General features: G+C 36.0%; 1 protein-coding gene across 6 annotated transcripts in view; it reads right to left on the bottom strand.

Moving 5' to 3' along the window:
- Positions 1–14,019, bottom strand: part of DMD (dystrophin) — a 2,671,852-nt gene that overhangs the window by 1,449,840 nt on the left and 1,207,993 nt on the right. For all 6 annotated transcript variants that reach the window (XM_070365439.1, XM_070365442.1, XM_070365443.1 and 3 more), the window contains 2 exons: positions 7,800–7,945; positions 3,521–3,733 (listed from right to left, as the gene is read on the bottom strand). In XM_070365439.1, the coding sequence (XP_070221540.1) occupies positions 3,521–3,733; positions 7,800–7,945 (359 nt within the window). The remainder of the gene's footprint in view (positions 1–3,520; positions 3,734–7,799; positions 7,946–14,019) is intronic.

The raw sequence follows: 14,019 nt of genomic DNA, 5'->3' as shown, positions 1-14,019 counted from the left end.
ACCTTGATTTTAGCCCACTGAGCCTGATATTGAACTTTTGATACCTAGAACCACAATATATGTGTGCTGTTTCAAGCCACTAAATTTACAGCAACTTATTACAGCAGCAATAGGAAATGGATACACTTTCCTTTCTCCTTTGCCAGACATGGGCTCCTTGATGGCAAGGACCATGTAACTGTACCCTCTTTTGCCACTAGCACAGACAAAAATGTGTTTTTATATGTGTATGTATGTGTATGCATGTATGCATATGTTCATAACTTGAGAGTCATCACTGTGGATGTTGTGCTTTAAAAAATAATTTAAAACTGCTAGGTCTTTTGGTTTGTGAAAAGTAAGAAAAAACAACTAAGTAGCTTGACTGGGATTTAAAACCAGAAGTGTGCTATTCCGATGCTTTTACATCATGCTTGCATCAAGCTTCTTTCCAACATTAACATTTTTTGCAATAATTTACCACATAAGAGAAATATCACTTGTATCACCAAATGTTTTAAACTTTAGACTACAGTGCAGTTGTTGGTTTACTAATGCTTGGGTAATTCGGTGGCACTATTCAAACAAATTAAGTCAGTGGAAGTTGGTTTGTGGAAGGCGATGGGATCAATTTTATATACAAAATTACAAGTGAAATATGCTGATGAAATTATGTATATTACATGACAGATAACTTTTTATTTGGTGGTGGTGGTGTAGTCACTAAGTCATGTCTGAATCTTGTGAGACCATGGACTACAGCCCCCCAGGCTCCTCTGTCCATGGGATTTTCCAAGTAAAAATACTGGAGTGGGTTGCCATTTCCTTCTCCAGGGTATCTTGCTGACCCAGGGATCGAAGCCACGTCTCCTGCGTGGAGGTGGATTCTTTAGCACTGCATCAACAGGGACATTCCCTCACCCTATATATATATATATATATATATATATATATATATATATATATGCACACACACATACACAAACAGATTCAAGGGGTTATATCTGATAGACAGAGCCTGAAGAACTATGGACAGAGGTCTGTAACATTATACAGGAGGTAGTGATCAAAACTATCCCAAAGAAAAAGAAATGCAAAAAGGCAAAATGCTTGTCTGAAGAAGCCTTATAAATAGCTGAGAAAAGAAGAGAAGTGAAAGGCAAAGGAGAAAGGAAAACTATACCTATCTGAATGTAGAGCTCCAAAGAATAGCAAGGAGAGATAAGAATGCCTTCCTAAGTAAACAATGCAAAGAAATAAAGGAAAATAATAGAATGGGAAAGACTAGAGATCTCTTCAAGTAAATTAGAGATACCAAGGGAACATTTCATGCAGAGATGGGCATAATAAAGGACAGAAATGGTATGGACCTAACAGAAGCAGAAGATATTAAGAAGAGGTGGCAAGAATACACAGAAGAACTATGCAGAAGAGATCTTAATGACCCAGATAACCACAATGGTGTGATCACTCACCTAGAGCCAGACTTCCTGGAACGTGAAATCAAGTGGGCTTTAGGAAGCATCACTATGGGTGGGGATGATGGAATTCCAGCTGAGCTATTTCAAATCCTAAAAGATGATGCTGTCAAAGTGCTGTACTCAATATGCCAGCAAACTTGGAAAACTCAGCTCTGGCCATAGGACTGGAAAAGGTCAGTTTTCATTCCAATCCCAAAGAAGGGCAATGCCAAAGTATGTTCAAACTACCACACAATTGCACTCATCTAACAAGCTAGCAAAGTAATGCTTAAAATTCTCCAAGCTAGGCTTCAACACTACATGAACTGAGAATTTCCAGGTGTTCAAGCTGGATATAGAAAAGGCAGAGGAACCAGAGATCGAATTGCCAACATCCGTTGGACCATAGAAAAAGCAAGAGAGTTCCAGGAAAAAAAAAATCTACTTCTGCTTTATTGACTATGCCAAAGCCTTTGACTGTGTGAATCACAAAAAACTGTGGACGTTTCTTCAAGACATGGGAACCAGAACACATTATCCATCTCTTGAGAAATCTGTATGCAGGTCAAGAAGCAAAAGTTAGAACTGGACCTGTAAAACTGACTAGTTCCAAATAGGAAAAGGAGTACTTCCAGGCTATATATTGTCACCCTGCTTATTTAACTTATATGCAGAATATGTATGAAATGCCAGGCTGGATGAAGCACAAGCTGGAATCAAGATTGACAGGAGAAATACCAATAACCTCAGATATGTTGATGGCACCACCCTTATAGAAGAAAACAAAGAGGAACTAAAGAACCTCTTGATGAAGGTGAAAGAGGAGAGTGGAAAAGCTGATTTAACACTCAAAAAACTAAGATCATGCCACCAGGTCCTGTCACTTCATGGCAATAGATGGGGAAACAATGGAAACAGTGACAGACTTTATTTTCTTGGGCTCCAAAATCACTGCAGATGGTGACTGCAGCCGTGAAATTACAAGACACTTACCCTTTGGAAGTAAAGCTATGAGAAAACTAGACAGTGTATTAAAAAGCAGAGACATTACTTTGCCAACAAAGATCAGTCTAGTCAAAGCTATGGTTTTTCCATTAGTCATGTATGGGTGTGAGAGTTGGACCATAAAGAAGGCTGAGTGCCGAAGAATTGGTGCTGTTGAACTGCGGTGTTGGAGAAGACTCTTGAGAGTCCCTTGGACTGCAAGATCAAAGCAGTCCATCCTACAGGAAATCAGTCCTGAATACTCATTGGAAGCACTGATGCTATAGCTGAAGCTCCAATACTTTGGCCACCCGATGCGAAGAACTGACTCATAGGAAAAGACCCTGATACTGGGAAAGATTGAGGGCAGGAGAAGCGGACAACAGAGGACGAGATGATTGGGGGGCATCACCGACTCAGTGGACAGGAATTTGAGCAACCTCTGGGAGACAGTGAAGCACAAGGAAGCCTGGCATGCTGCAGTCCATGGGATCGCAAACAGTTAGACACAACTGAACAACAACAAATACACACACACACACACACACTCACTCAGAAAATTCTTTATCACTGAGCCAACAAGCAAGTCCCCCAGCTCTAGATAACATGTTACAATTAAAGCCGACATATGTGAGTTAGCCTGTGTGTGTATGTGTGTGTGTGTGTATATATATATATATATATTTTTTACAACCAAAATAACAATGTATTTTTCAGGAAAAAAAAATATTTCCTGCACTGCAAGCAGTCTCCTTCATCGCAAGTGGATTCTTTGAGACACCAGAGAAGCCTTATTCATAAGCTAAATAATTATTTACAGGATAACAAGACTAAAAAGAAAATGGGTTTTGAATTGAGCTGAAAAGTTTTTTTAATTCCTGTTGGTAATGGTGGGAAAAAACTAATTCTAAAGAAAATCAAAGAAACAGAACTCTTAATGCCTTCTTAAAATCAATAGCAAACTACTGTCCTTCGAGACAAATTTGTATCTTTTGGCCTTATCACTGACTTTAAGGGACTATGGCTTTTAATTGTATAACTCACCATTAGGAGAGAAACAAATAAAAATCAATATAAAAAGTAAAATCTTGAATTACCTGAAGTTTTCGGAGTTTGGCCATTTGCTCCTCTAGCTTTTGGCAACGTTCATTCATCTGGGCAGAGAGTTTCTTCCACCGACCCTCAATGTCTTCAAATTCTGACTGATATCTCTGGCTTATATAAGAGGGTGCTTTCCTTGACATCTCTTTCACAGTGGTGCTGAGATAGTTTAGGTCATTTTGGTGCTCTTGCAGAGAGCTTTGTAAAGCCTCAAAATTAAAAAGAAAGTGACTTTATACTAATTGATGAATATTAATGAGTTTAATTGTTCAATTTCATTGATGAGTTTCAGATAAATCAAATGTACTTAAAATGAAAGCTATGTGGCTCAAACATTTAAAATAATAAATGATGTAACATCAGATGTGAAATAATTAGCAACTTAAATTCTACTTTCAATCATAAGAATAATTTACACATTATTTAGTAATATTGTATTTATAAATCTATGCCTATTCTTATCAACAAAGTGGAATATATACAAAACTGTATCTTACTGAAACAAAGAACTTTAGCTCATCTAATTTTATTACATTTTATTTGTATATTAATAACTGCATTTATGATTCAATTAATGGAGTTTAACTTAATTATAAGTAAACTTAATTATAAGCCTTTAGTAAGATAATTTCTAATCTTCATAGATAAAAATATAACTAAATAAGATTGATATATGTGATAACACAGCTCTGAATAAGTTAAATCATATAGATAGTTTACTCATGCCAGTTAACGGAAGTTTCTTATTTTGTAGTATTACCATGAAATTTTCAGATAATTTTTGGGAGAATTTACAAACATCATTTCACATTTGTACTGTATAATCTATTCCACCCCTTATAATAGGAAGCATATGTTTAGGATTGCTCTATTCAATATTTATTTAAATGTTACTTTCTGGTTATAAATTAATAAAGCTTTAAGATTTTAAAATGGACAAAATACCCATTACATACAACTGTTTTTAGATAAATTTCCAGTTTTTTTTTTACTAAATAGCTGATCATATTTTATACTCACATACACATAATATGTAAAACACATAATCTTATGGTTGTATAATATTTACTTCATGATATGTAAGTTATTTTAAATTTATTTTTATTTTATTTATTAAATGTTACACTTGATTATTTACACAATACATAGTATGCACATACATTTTAAGCTAAGCAATTTATTGTGAACCTTGTCCGATGTCATTAAGTAATCTTCAAAAACATAGATTTTAACTGCTTCTGTAGTTCTTTTAACCATTTTTCATTATTACTTGTATAAATTAATTTTAACTTTTCTACTCTTTTCAGTTCAGTTCAGTCACTCAGTCGTGTCCGACTCTTTTTGAGCCCATGGACTGCAGCACACCAGGCCTCCCTGTCCGTCACCAACTCCCAGAGTCTACCCAAACCCATGTCCATTGTGTCGGTGATGCCATCCAACCATCTCATCCTCTGTCGTCCCCTTCTCCTCCTGCCCTCAATCTTTCCCAGCATCAGGGTCTTTCCCAATGAGTCGGCTCTCTGCATCAGGTGGTCAAAGTATTGGAGTTTCAGCTTCAGCATCAGTCCTTCCAATGAACACCCAGGACTGATCTCCTTTAGGATGGACTGGTTTGATCTCCTTACAGTCCAAGGGACTCTCAAGAGTCTTCTCCAACACCACAGTTCAAAAGCATCAATTCTTCAGCACTCAGCCTTCTTTATAGTACAACTCTCACATTCATATATGACTATCAGAAAAACCATAGCCTTGACCAGACGGACATTTGATGACAAAGTAATGTCTCTGCTTTTTAATATTCAGTCTAGGTCTATCATAACAATCCTTCCAAGGAGCAAGTGTCATTTAATTTCATGGCTGCAATCACCATCTGCAGTGATTTTGGAGCCCAGAAAAATAAAGTCAGCCACTGTTTCCCTATCTATTTGCCATGAAGTGATGGGACCTGATGCCGTGATCTTAGTTTTCTGAATGTTGAGCTTTAAGCCAACTTTTTCACTCTCCTCTTTTACTTTCATCAAGAGGCTCTTTAGTTCTTCACTTTCTGCCGTAAGGGTGGTGTCATCTGCATATCTGAGGTTATTGAGATTTCTCCCGGCAATCTTGGTTCCAGCTTGTGCTTCATCCAGCCCAGCGTTTCTCATGATGTACTCTGCATATAAGTTAAATAAACAGGGTGACAATATATAGCCTTGACGTTCTCCTTTTCCTATTTGGAACCAGTCTGTTGTTCCATGTCCCGTTCTAACTGTTGCTTCCTGACTTGTATACAGGTTTCTCAAGAGGCAGGTCAGGTGGTCTGCTATTCCCATCTCTTTCAGAATTTTCCACAGTTTATTGTGATCCACACAGTCAAAGGCTTTGGCATAGTCAATGAAGCAGAAATAGATGTTTTTCTGGAACTCTCTTGCTTTTTCAATGATCCAGTGGATGTTGGCAATTTGATCTCTGGTTCCTCTGCCTTTTCTAAAACCAGCTTGAACATCAGGAAGTTCACGATCCACGTATTGCTGAAGCCTGGCTTGGAGAATTTGAGCATTACTTTACTAGTGTGTGAGATGAGTGCAATTGTGCAGTAGTTTGAACATTCTTTGGCATTGCCTTTCTTTGGGATTGGAATGAAAACTGACCTTTTCCAGTCCTGTGGCCACTGCTGAGTTTTCCAAATTTGCTGGCATACTGAGTGCAGCACTTTACTTATTTTACACATGATAGTGTGTACCTCTTAATCCCATGCTCTCAATTTGCCCCTCTCTCCTCTGGCAACCACTGGTATATTCACTATATCTGACTGTTTTCTTATATTCATTTATGTATAATTTATTTTTGCAATTTCATATGTAAAATGATATCCCATTCTGTAAATTTGTACATCCTTTTCAATTTGAGCTACAGTTTTGAGCTACAGTTTTTCATAGTAATAATAGTCATCATTTCTTTTTATGGTGACTACCTGATTAATGACTTACTCAGACAGATGTTTTCCTTCTTTTGTTTTTCTTTAGGATTGGCTCTGGTACTTTTACAATGCTGTGATCACTTCCACTGATTTTTGTGCTTCCCCATCATATATATGTAAAGAGTTTTATTAAAATTTTCTACAAAATTTATGCCTATTAAAACGTTTTGAATTTTTAATCTACGTAGTAGTTTGCTTTAGTGTAACATTTGACACAAGGTTCTGACTTCATTGTTTTCAGTAAGTTAATAATTCAGTTTCTCAATGATAGTTATAATTGTCCCTTCATCACTGCTTTATGAATGGAAATATACTCTTCCATTCATCTGTGTACATTTCTTATATACTTAACCCACTCCCCTAATCGCTATACCTGTGTACTGCTGTGTTCTTTTACATTTATAGTTCTATTAAGTCACAGAACTCTCGAAGTAAATTTTAAAATTATTCCAGGTGTTGTAAATAACAACATAAAAAGGAAAAAAGATTAAACAGTTATAGTTTGCTTTGTATTATAGAAGAGGAAATGGTTTAATTAGGATGATGTGTACTGGGAAATGTTTAGAGATTTCTTTGAAGAAATACTTGTAAAATTATTTTTTAATAAATAATATTCAATTCCCAAAACAGAACTCCTGATACAACAAAGTTAAAGTTTTAACTTGTTTTCTTAATTCAGAAAACGTGGACATATTATCTCAGCTCTTAAAATATAATACACAAATGTGTTTTAATGCCTTACAAAATAAAATGTGATTAGATATACACCACAGGTTTTTCAGAATTAGTAGGAAAGCATCCTAAAATCTCATACAAATTACATCTTTCATTTCCAATATTAGCATTTTATTTCCTAATATAAAACTGTTAAAATACACTTAATAGAACTCCAAAAACTAATTATAATATTACATAAAATGAGTTTAAATTAAAACTAATTTTAAAACTACATTAATTTTACTACTTTCTGGTTGGAAATATGAGCTATAAGTCAGCAAGCAAAGGGGAGGAAATAATACCAGAGCTTTTATAATAATCAAAATCTATGTTTCTGAAAATACACACTAAGCAAGAAAGAATATATTTCATGCATAGATCATATCATTGTCTTCAAAGACGGAATCTTTATCTTAAGGAGAGAGGCACAAATACATTAAATATTATGCTTTTATAGCCTTCATTTTTTCAGCTGGCCAACTGTCATACTTGCCACGATTATTTTAATTCTAGTATTGTATTAAAGTTATAACAATGTGACTGCTTGATAGATGAGCAAGACTTGAGAGGTGTATCAAGATTTATAAAAAGTCACAGACCTGTAACTCCTCAAGTCTCTGCTCCATGATCTCGTATTCAGTGACAGTAACCTGAGGTATCGAGAGTTTGGTTTCTGACTGTTGGATCCACGTGAGGATGGTACTCATGGTATCCTGATACCGCACGGTGGGTAAAGTGTCCAAAACTTTATCGAAAGGGGAAAAAACAGAGAAACATTTAACCATTTAAAATTTTGTTACTTGTCTTTCTAAGTTGCCCGAAAACTCAATCATACTAATTACAAATATTAACAAAACGTGAAAATTTGAAAATATAGAGTAGAATATGATTATGACAGAAACTACGCATATATGGCATTCAATCTTGCAAGATTTGCATGTTAAATGAATGCTTTTTCAGTTGAAGAAACGGAGCAACAGAGTAACTTGTCCAAAAATGGAGCGACAGAGAGGCTGAGTAAGTTGTCCGAGGTAACACAGATGGCTGCTCGGTGATCCAAGGAGATAGAGCTCATGTACATTTGACTTTGAAGGCTATCCTCTTTCTATATTATTTGCCTTGAGGGAAAATAGTACCATTATCTACAGCAAATGATATTTTAAATTATATCATTTCATATCTTATCTTACTAAAGAAACAATTTTTGTGTGCTCAATGTGTGTCAGAAACCTTAATAATGATCACACATATTATGACTCTTAATTCTTACAATAAACCTCTGAGACATGCATTTTTATTCCATTTACATTTGAGGAAACCGAGGTTATAAAAGAAAGCCAACTGATTTGCTCACAAACATCTAGTAAGTGTCATAGCCAGGATTTTCAGCCAAGATTATTTAATTTTTTGGGGGGTTCAGGATGAGGAGCACGTGTACACCCATGGTGGATTCATGTTGATGTATGGCAAAACCAATACAATATTGTAAAGTAAACAACAAAAAAAATTAAGTCACACCCGCCAACAAACAATGCATTTTCTCTAACATGTGTATATATATGTATACACACATACATTCATTCCAATTATATATAGGGAATAAAAGTATATATGGGAAAGTACAATGTGTGCATTGTATATAGTTATATATGCTTAAAATCTAAAATGCATGTTTATATATACTATTTATTATTATATATTATTTTCTATTTTACACACACACCCATACAGATTATGTGACTAGTAGCTATACTGACCATGTTCAAGGTGGAGAATTTTGTTAGAAAGCTGGAAATGATAAAAATGATTTTAAGTGGTTTAAGGAGGTTAAAAAGAGATTATACTAAACATGCAATAAGTGAAAAGTAACAAAACAGTGGACGGGTTTCAAAGCAGATTAGATAAAGCTAAACAGAGAATTAGTAAACCTGAAGATAGGCCAGAAATAAATTTATATATATATATATATATATATATATGGAATGAAGCATGGAGGGACAAAAGAACGGAAAATCAAGATGAGAGAATAAAAGACATAGAAAAAAACAGCAAAATGAACATAAATGTATCCTAGAATCACAGAGAGAGATGTGGGACAGAAGCCATATTTGAAGAGATAATGGCTGAGAATTTTCCTAAATAGATAAATCCACAGTGCAAAATACTAGCTCAAATCACTAGATCAAATGACATTATTTAAACCATATTATTTTTAACAGATAGCATATGGGTTTCACTTCCATATACCAATTCCTTCTAAACTAAAGGAGAAGAATGTAGGAAAGTATTTTGCATGCTAATCAGTGGGGTTTTCAAATGGAAAGTACATTTTTAGAAAGTGTGTTAGAGAGGGATACTGAGAATTGCACTCAACGGACTTCTATTTATTTGTCCGTTCATGCCCAAATGTATTTTTAGAGGCCTTTGTCAATCTGAGCACTTTTGATTTCATATGGAAGGACGTCAAAAGGTCTCTGGTACTTTAGACCTCCCTGCTTTCTTTCATACAAATAATGTGTTTCTGTCTCTACGGACGAGATACATTTGAATGCTAGGTAATTATTTATAAAAACAAAGATGAATCTCAGGAATAGTACTGAAGTAAAGGACTACTTAGTTATGATGAAGCAAAGAGTTAGAAGGAGATGGGTGTATGGGTAGAGACGCGGAGGAGGTATGTTGAACTGAACAGTGCTACTTTCCCTTGGGGCAGTGATTGGGAAACAACATTTATTAGAAGCGTGCCACGGGTGATATGCATTTTATCCAGTTCCATTTTATCCAGATGATTAATATATGTCAGGAGAGAAAGATAAGTATATAAAGTGTTGATAAAAATATTAGGATTACTTTTATTTGAAAAAGATCAAGAGGTTCTTCTATGAACATCAAACAGAACTGCTTCTCCATTCTGTTTGTACAGAAACAGGCTGTGTAGCATGACAATTAGCAAGTCTGATTTTGCAGTTCAGTAAGCCTGTGCCTTGGAATTGGTTCTCCATTCACTAGCTTTGGCAAATTACTTAACATTGGAGCATCTTTGACCTCATTTATAAAAACAGGGATGGAGATACTTTGGGGAGAATTAATGGAAGTCATTTATTATGTCTTCATTCAGCCAATATTTATTCAGTGCTCTGAGCACCAGGGAAGCAAGAAGTAAAAATTTTAAAAGCAAAGTCTTGGCTTTCATGATGCTCAAAATCTAATTGGTGAGTTAGGAAATTAACAAACAAATCAAGAGACTGTATGACTAATAGTAATAAATGGGGAAATCAGTAGAAATAAGTGGGGAAGATCCTTCTGCAAAATGCAATAAAAAGGAATTTAAGATAGAGAATTAGATATGGAAATCTTGGGGTAAATGAGGATTTACAAAAGGGTTGGTGAGTAATCAACAGATTAGCAATGGAAGCCACTATCATCTTCAAGATCAGAGAGACAAAGGGAGGAGGTGTGAGACTGCGTCACAAGAAACCAATAATTGGAACCACCCAGTAGGAGCTGAATTCACAGGGGTCTTCTCTTTGGGGATGCAGAGTCCTTGAGGTATACTGTTTCCAGAGGGGGCTGCAAATGGAGGATTCATTCTCAGGCAGTGATGGAGATGCACCCTTAAACAATGAGAGGGGAAGAGAATATTGTAGATTCTCTCCTCTTCTCACCTTCAGTATCCTCCAAGTGTCTTCCACTGACTAAATCAAGCAGGTAGCCAATTTAAACGAAGAATCCTAGGAAGTGTAGTTTTCATGGGACGAGCAGGGAATGACACTGAGAACAACAGAGAGACAAAATATCTCCCTGGAGATGGTGGTGAGGGTGGACATGGAGGGAGGGAAAGGAATTCGATAGGAGCAATCAAGTACATCAGTGGTTTTAGCAATATTCCATTTCTTAAGTAGTTCAGTATGCAGTGCAGATTTCTATTTTTTCATTATTTGAAAAAAGCCTATATGTTACAAAAACTCTTTGAATAAAAATATAAAATAAAATTAAAAAGGATAGAAAGTGACTAGACAGTGAATAAAAAGTCCTCTCCTTGGAAGCACCACTTGAAAACAGACTTAAAAGCACTGAAGGAGGGAGCCTTATGAATACAGAAGGAAAGGTTTCCAGGTAATGTTAAGTCTCTGGAGGAGGAAATGGCAAACCACTCCAGTATTCTTGTGTGGAGAATCACATGGACAGAGGAGCATGGTGGGCTACAGTCCATAGAGTTGGATACAACTGAAGTGACTTAGCACAATTACAAGTCTAACAGTCCAAAATGGGAGAACACAGCAAGTATAGCAAGAAGAAAGTGAGCAAAGTAGAGTGTGGGGTGATAATAGGGCAGGGGAGTCGTTGGGAACTATGACCACAGAAGGCCTCTGTAGACCTTAATAAGATGCCACATTTTATTCTAAATTTGTCTCTATATTTGCTTATTACTGAATCCACTGCTGGGTACATAGTATATTTGCTATTATTAGTAGCTAGAAGGGAGATGCAAGATAACAAGAAAGTGAAAAGGACACACTCAGGGCTAAGCAGAAAACTGTAAGAGTTTAACACAAAGTTTCATCTAGGTTAATAATACTCAATAGAGACACTCATGTTCTTTCATTTGCGGAGAGGGAGTAGTTTCCTTTGAACGAATCTTATATTTGAGAGAACCAGATACATAGCCAAACCAAAGATATTGCTCTAAAATAATTTATACACACACACAAAATGTTCACACATGAACACATAGTATGCAAGCATATGAATATTCTAACACACACACAGAGTGAATTTGAAAGTTTTTCCCACTGTATCCTACAAAGAGAGTTATGATCAGATGAAAAATCAAATCATAATAGATAAAGAATTGAAACATGTAAGATATCATGTAAGAAACGAGTTGCCAGTCCAGGTTCGATGCACGATACTGGATGCTTGGGGCTAGTGCACTGGGACGACCCAGAGGGATGGTATGGGGAGGGAGGAGGGAGGAGGGTTCAGGATGGGGAACACATGTATACCTGTGGCGGATTCATTTTGATATTTGGCAAAACTAATACAATTATGTAAAGCTTAAAAATAAGATAAAAATAGAAAAAAATAAAATGAAAATAAAATAAAATTAAAAAAAACAACAACAAAAAAGGGAAATGGTATCAGAAAATATCAAATTGTTTTGTTTAGGTTTATTTAAACAGCCTTGTTTCAGTACTGGATAATACTAAAATGCCATGGACGGAGAAGCCTGGTAGGCTACAGTCCATGGGGTCTCAGAGTCAGACATGACTGAGCGACTTCACCAATACTTAGTGGTCATTTAAATATATATATGAGGCATACTTTATTATATTACACAGCTTATTAACTATGTATTTGGAAAAGTGTTTAGACTATACTGAGGATAACCTTGGTATTAGTAGTATCCTGGGGAAAGACTGTAAGTGTAATTGTACCTACATTAAATGAGGAAATAAAGATTTTCAGATTTGTTAGCATATTACCAAAGTGATAAGGTAGCATAGCACAATACAAGTAAAAAAATGGTTACTTAACATATTTTATAATGCTACAGATTGTCCAAACCTCAGTCAGCATCCACCTACATGTAATAGATCAAAGGAGGGAGGAAAGGAGATCGATCAATTGATCGATAGATAGATAATCAGACAAAATGCCATAAAGTGAAAAAATCCATTATTTTCAGCACAGAGCACCACACAACAAAAATCCCTAAAATCCAAAAGATGAACACAGAAATGTTCTAAATTATTAAATGATACATTTGATCAATCTTTCTCCTATTAACTAACAGAATTCTAGCTAGATGTTAGGAAATAACGACACCTTGGTATTACTATTTTTTCCTTCTGTTACTTTAAACAATATGTTAACAAAGCATGCATTATCTTGCATTAGTCAATGAATAATTTACATCACACAAAGTCTCAGGTTCTCTTCAAAATCCTGATGAAGTACTCAATCCAGACCACCATTGCATGTGGGCTCTACATACCATGCTGCATGGATGGAAAATCTTATTCTGTATTCTGACTGGGGATATTTGGACACTTCTTTTCCTCGTTATCTGCATCCTGAGTAAACGCCCTGGCTGTTTCACAGGTGCAATGCTTTGAGGAGAGCTAGAACTAAAAGGACTCTGTTGGAGAGGGAGAGGGTGGGAAGATTTGGGAGAATGGCATTGAAGTATGTATAATATCATATATGAAACGAGTCGCCAGTCCAGGTTCGATGCACGATACTGGATGCTTGGGGCTGGTGCACTGGGACGGCCCAGAGGGATGGTATGGGGAGGGAGGAGGGTTCAGGATGGGGAACACATGTATACCTGTGGTGGATTCATTTCGATATTTGGCAAAACTAATACAATATTGTAAAGTTTAAAAATAAAATAAAATTAAAAAAAAAAAGGAGACCTAGCAAGTCCATAGTTTCTGAACTGCCTACCTCACTACCCCTGTATGGGTTCATCAACCAGGAAATCCTTACATCTGAAGAGCTGTGGGAATAGTTACCCAATGGGCTCCAATCTCACCTTCCAGTCCACTTCACTTCTAAGGGAGGCCCTGATTTATCTTCCCTTTTTTAGCTTCCTTCTGATCTTTCAGTTTAATAAGAAGGGAAATATTTCAGTTTCTGAACTGTTGATCTTTTTCTGTATAACTGCTTCTGATCAGTATTCCGATGCAAGACGTCAAGTCCTCCCGCTGAGAGCTAAAGTAAACTCCCACTCTATTCTGAGAGAAGACAGGGCAACTTGCAGAAAGATCAAATGCCTTTGTTAGTATCTCAGAGGTAACTTATTTAGCTCAAGCA

Source organism: Bos mutus, chromosome X, assembly GCF_027580195.1.
Source record: "Bos mutus isolate GX-2022 chromosome X, NWIPB_WYAK_1.1, whole genome shotgun sequence".
Lineage (NCBI taxonomy): Eukaryota > Metazoa > Chordata > Mammalia > Artiodactyla > Bovidae > Bos > Bos mutus.
Note: the sequence above shows the minus strand (reverse complement) of the source record. Positions and strands in the feature narration are given on the sequence as shown.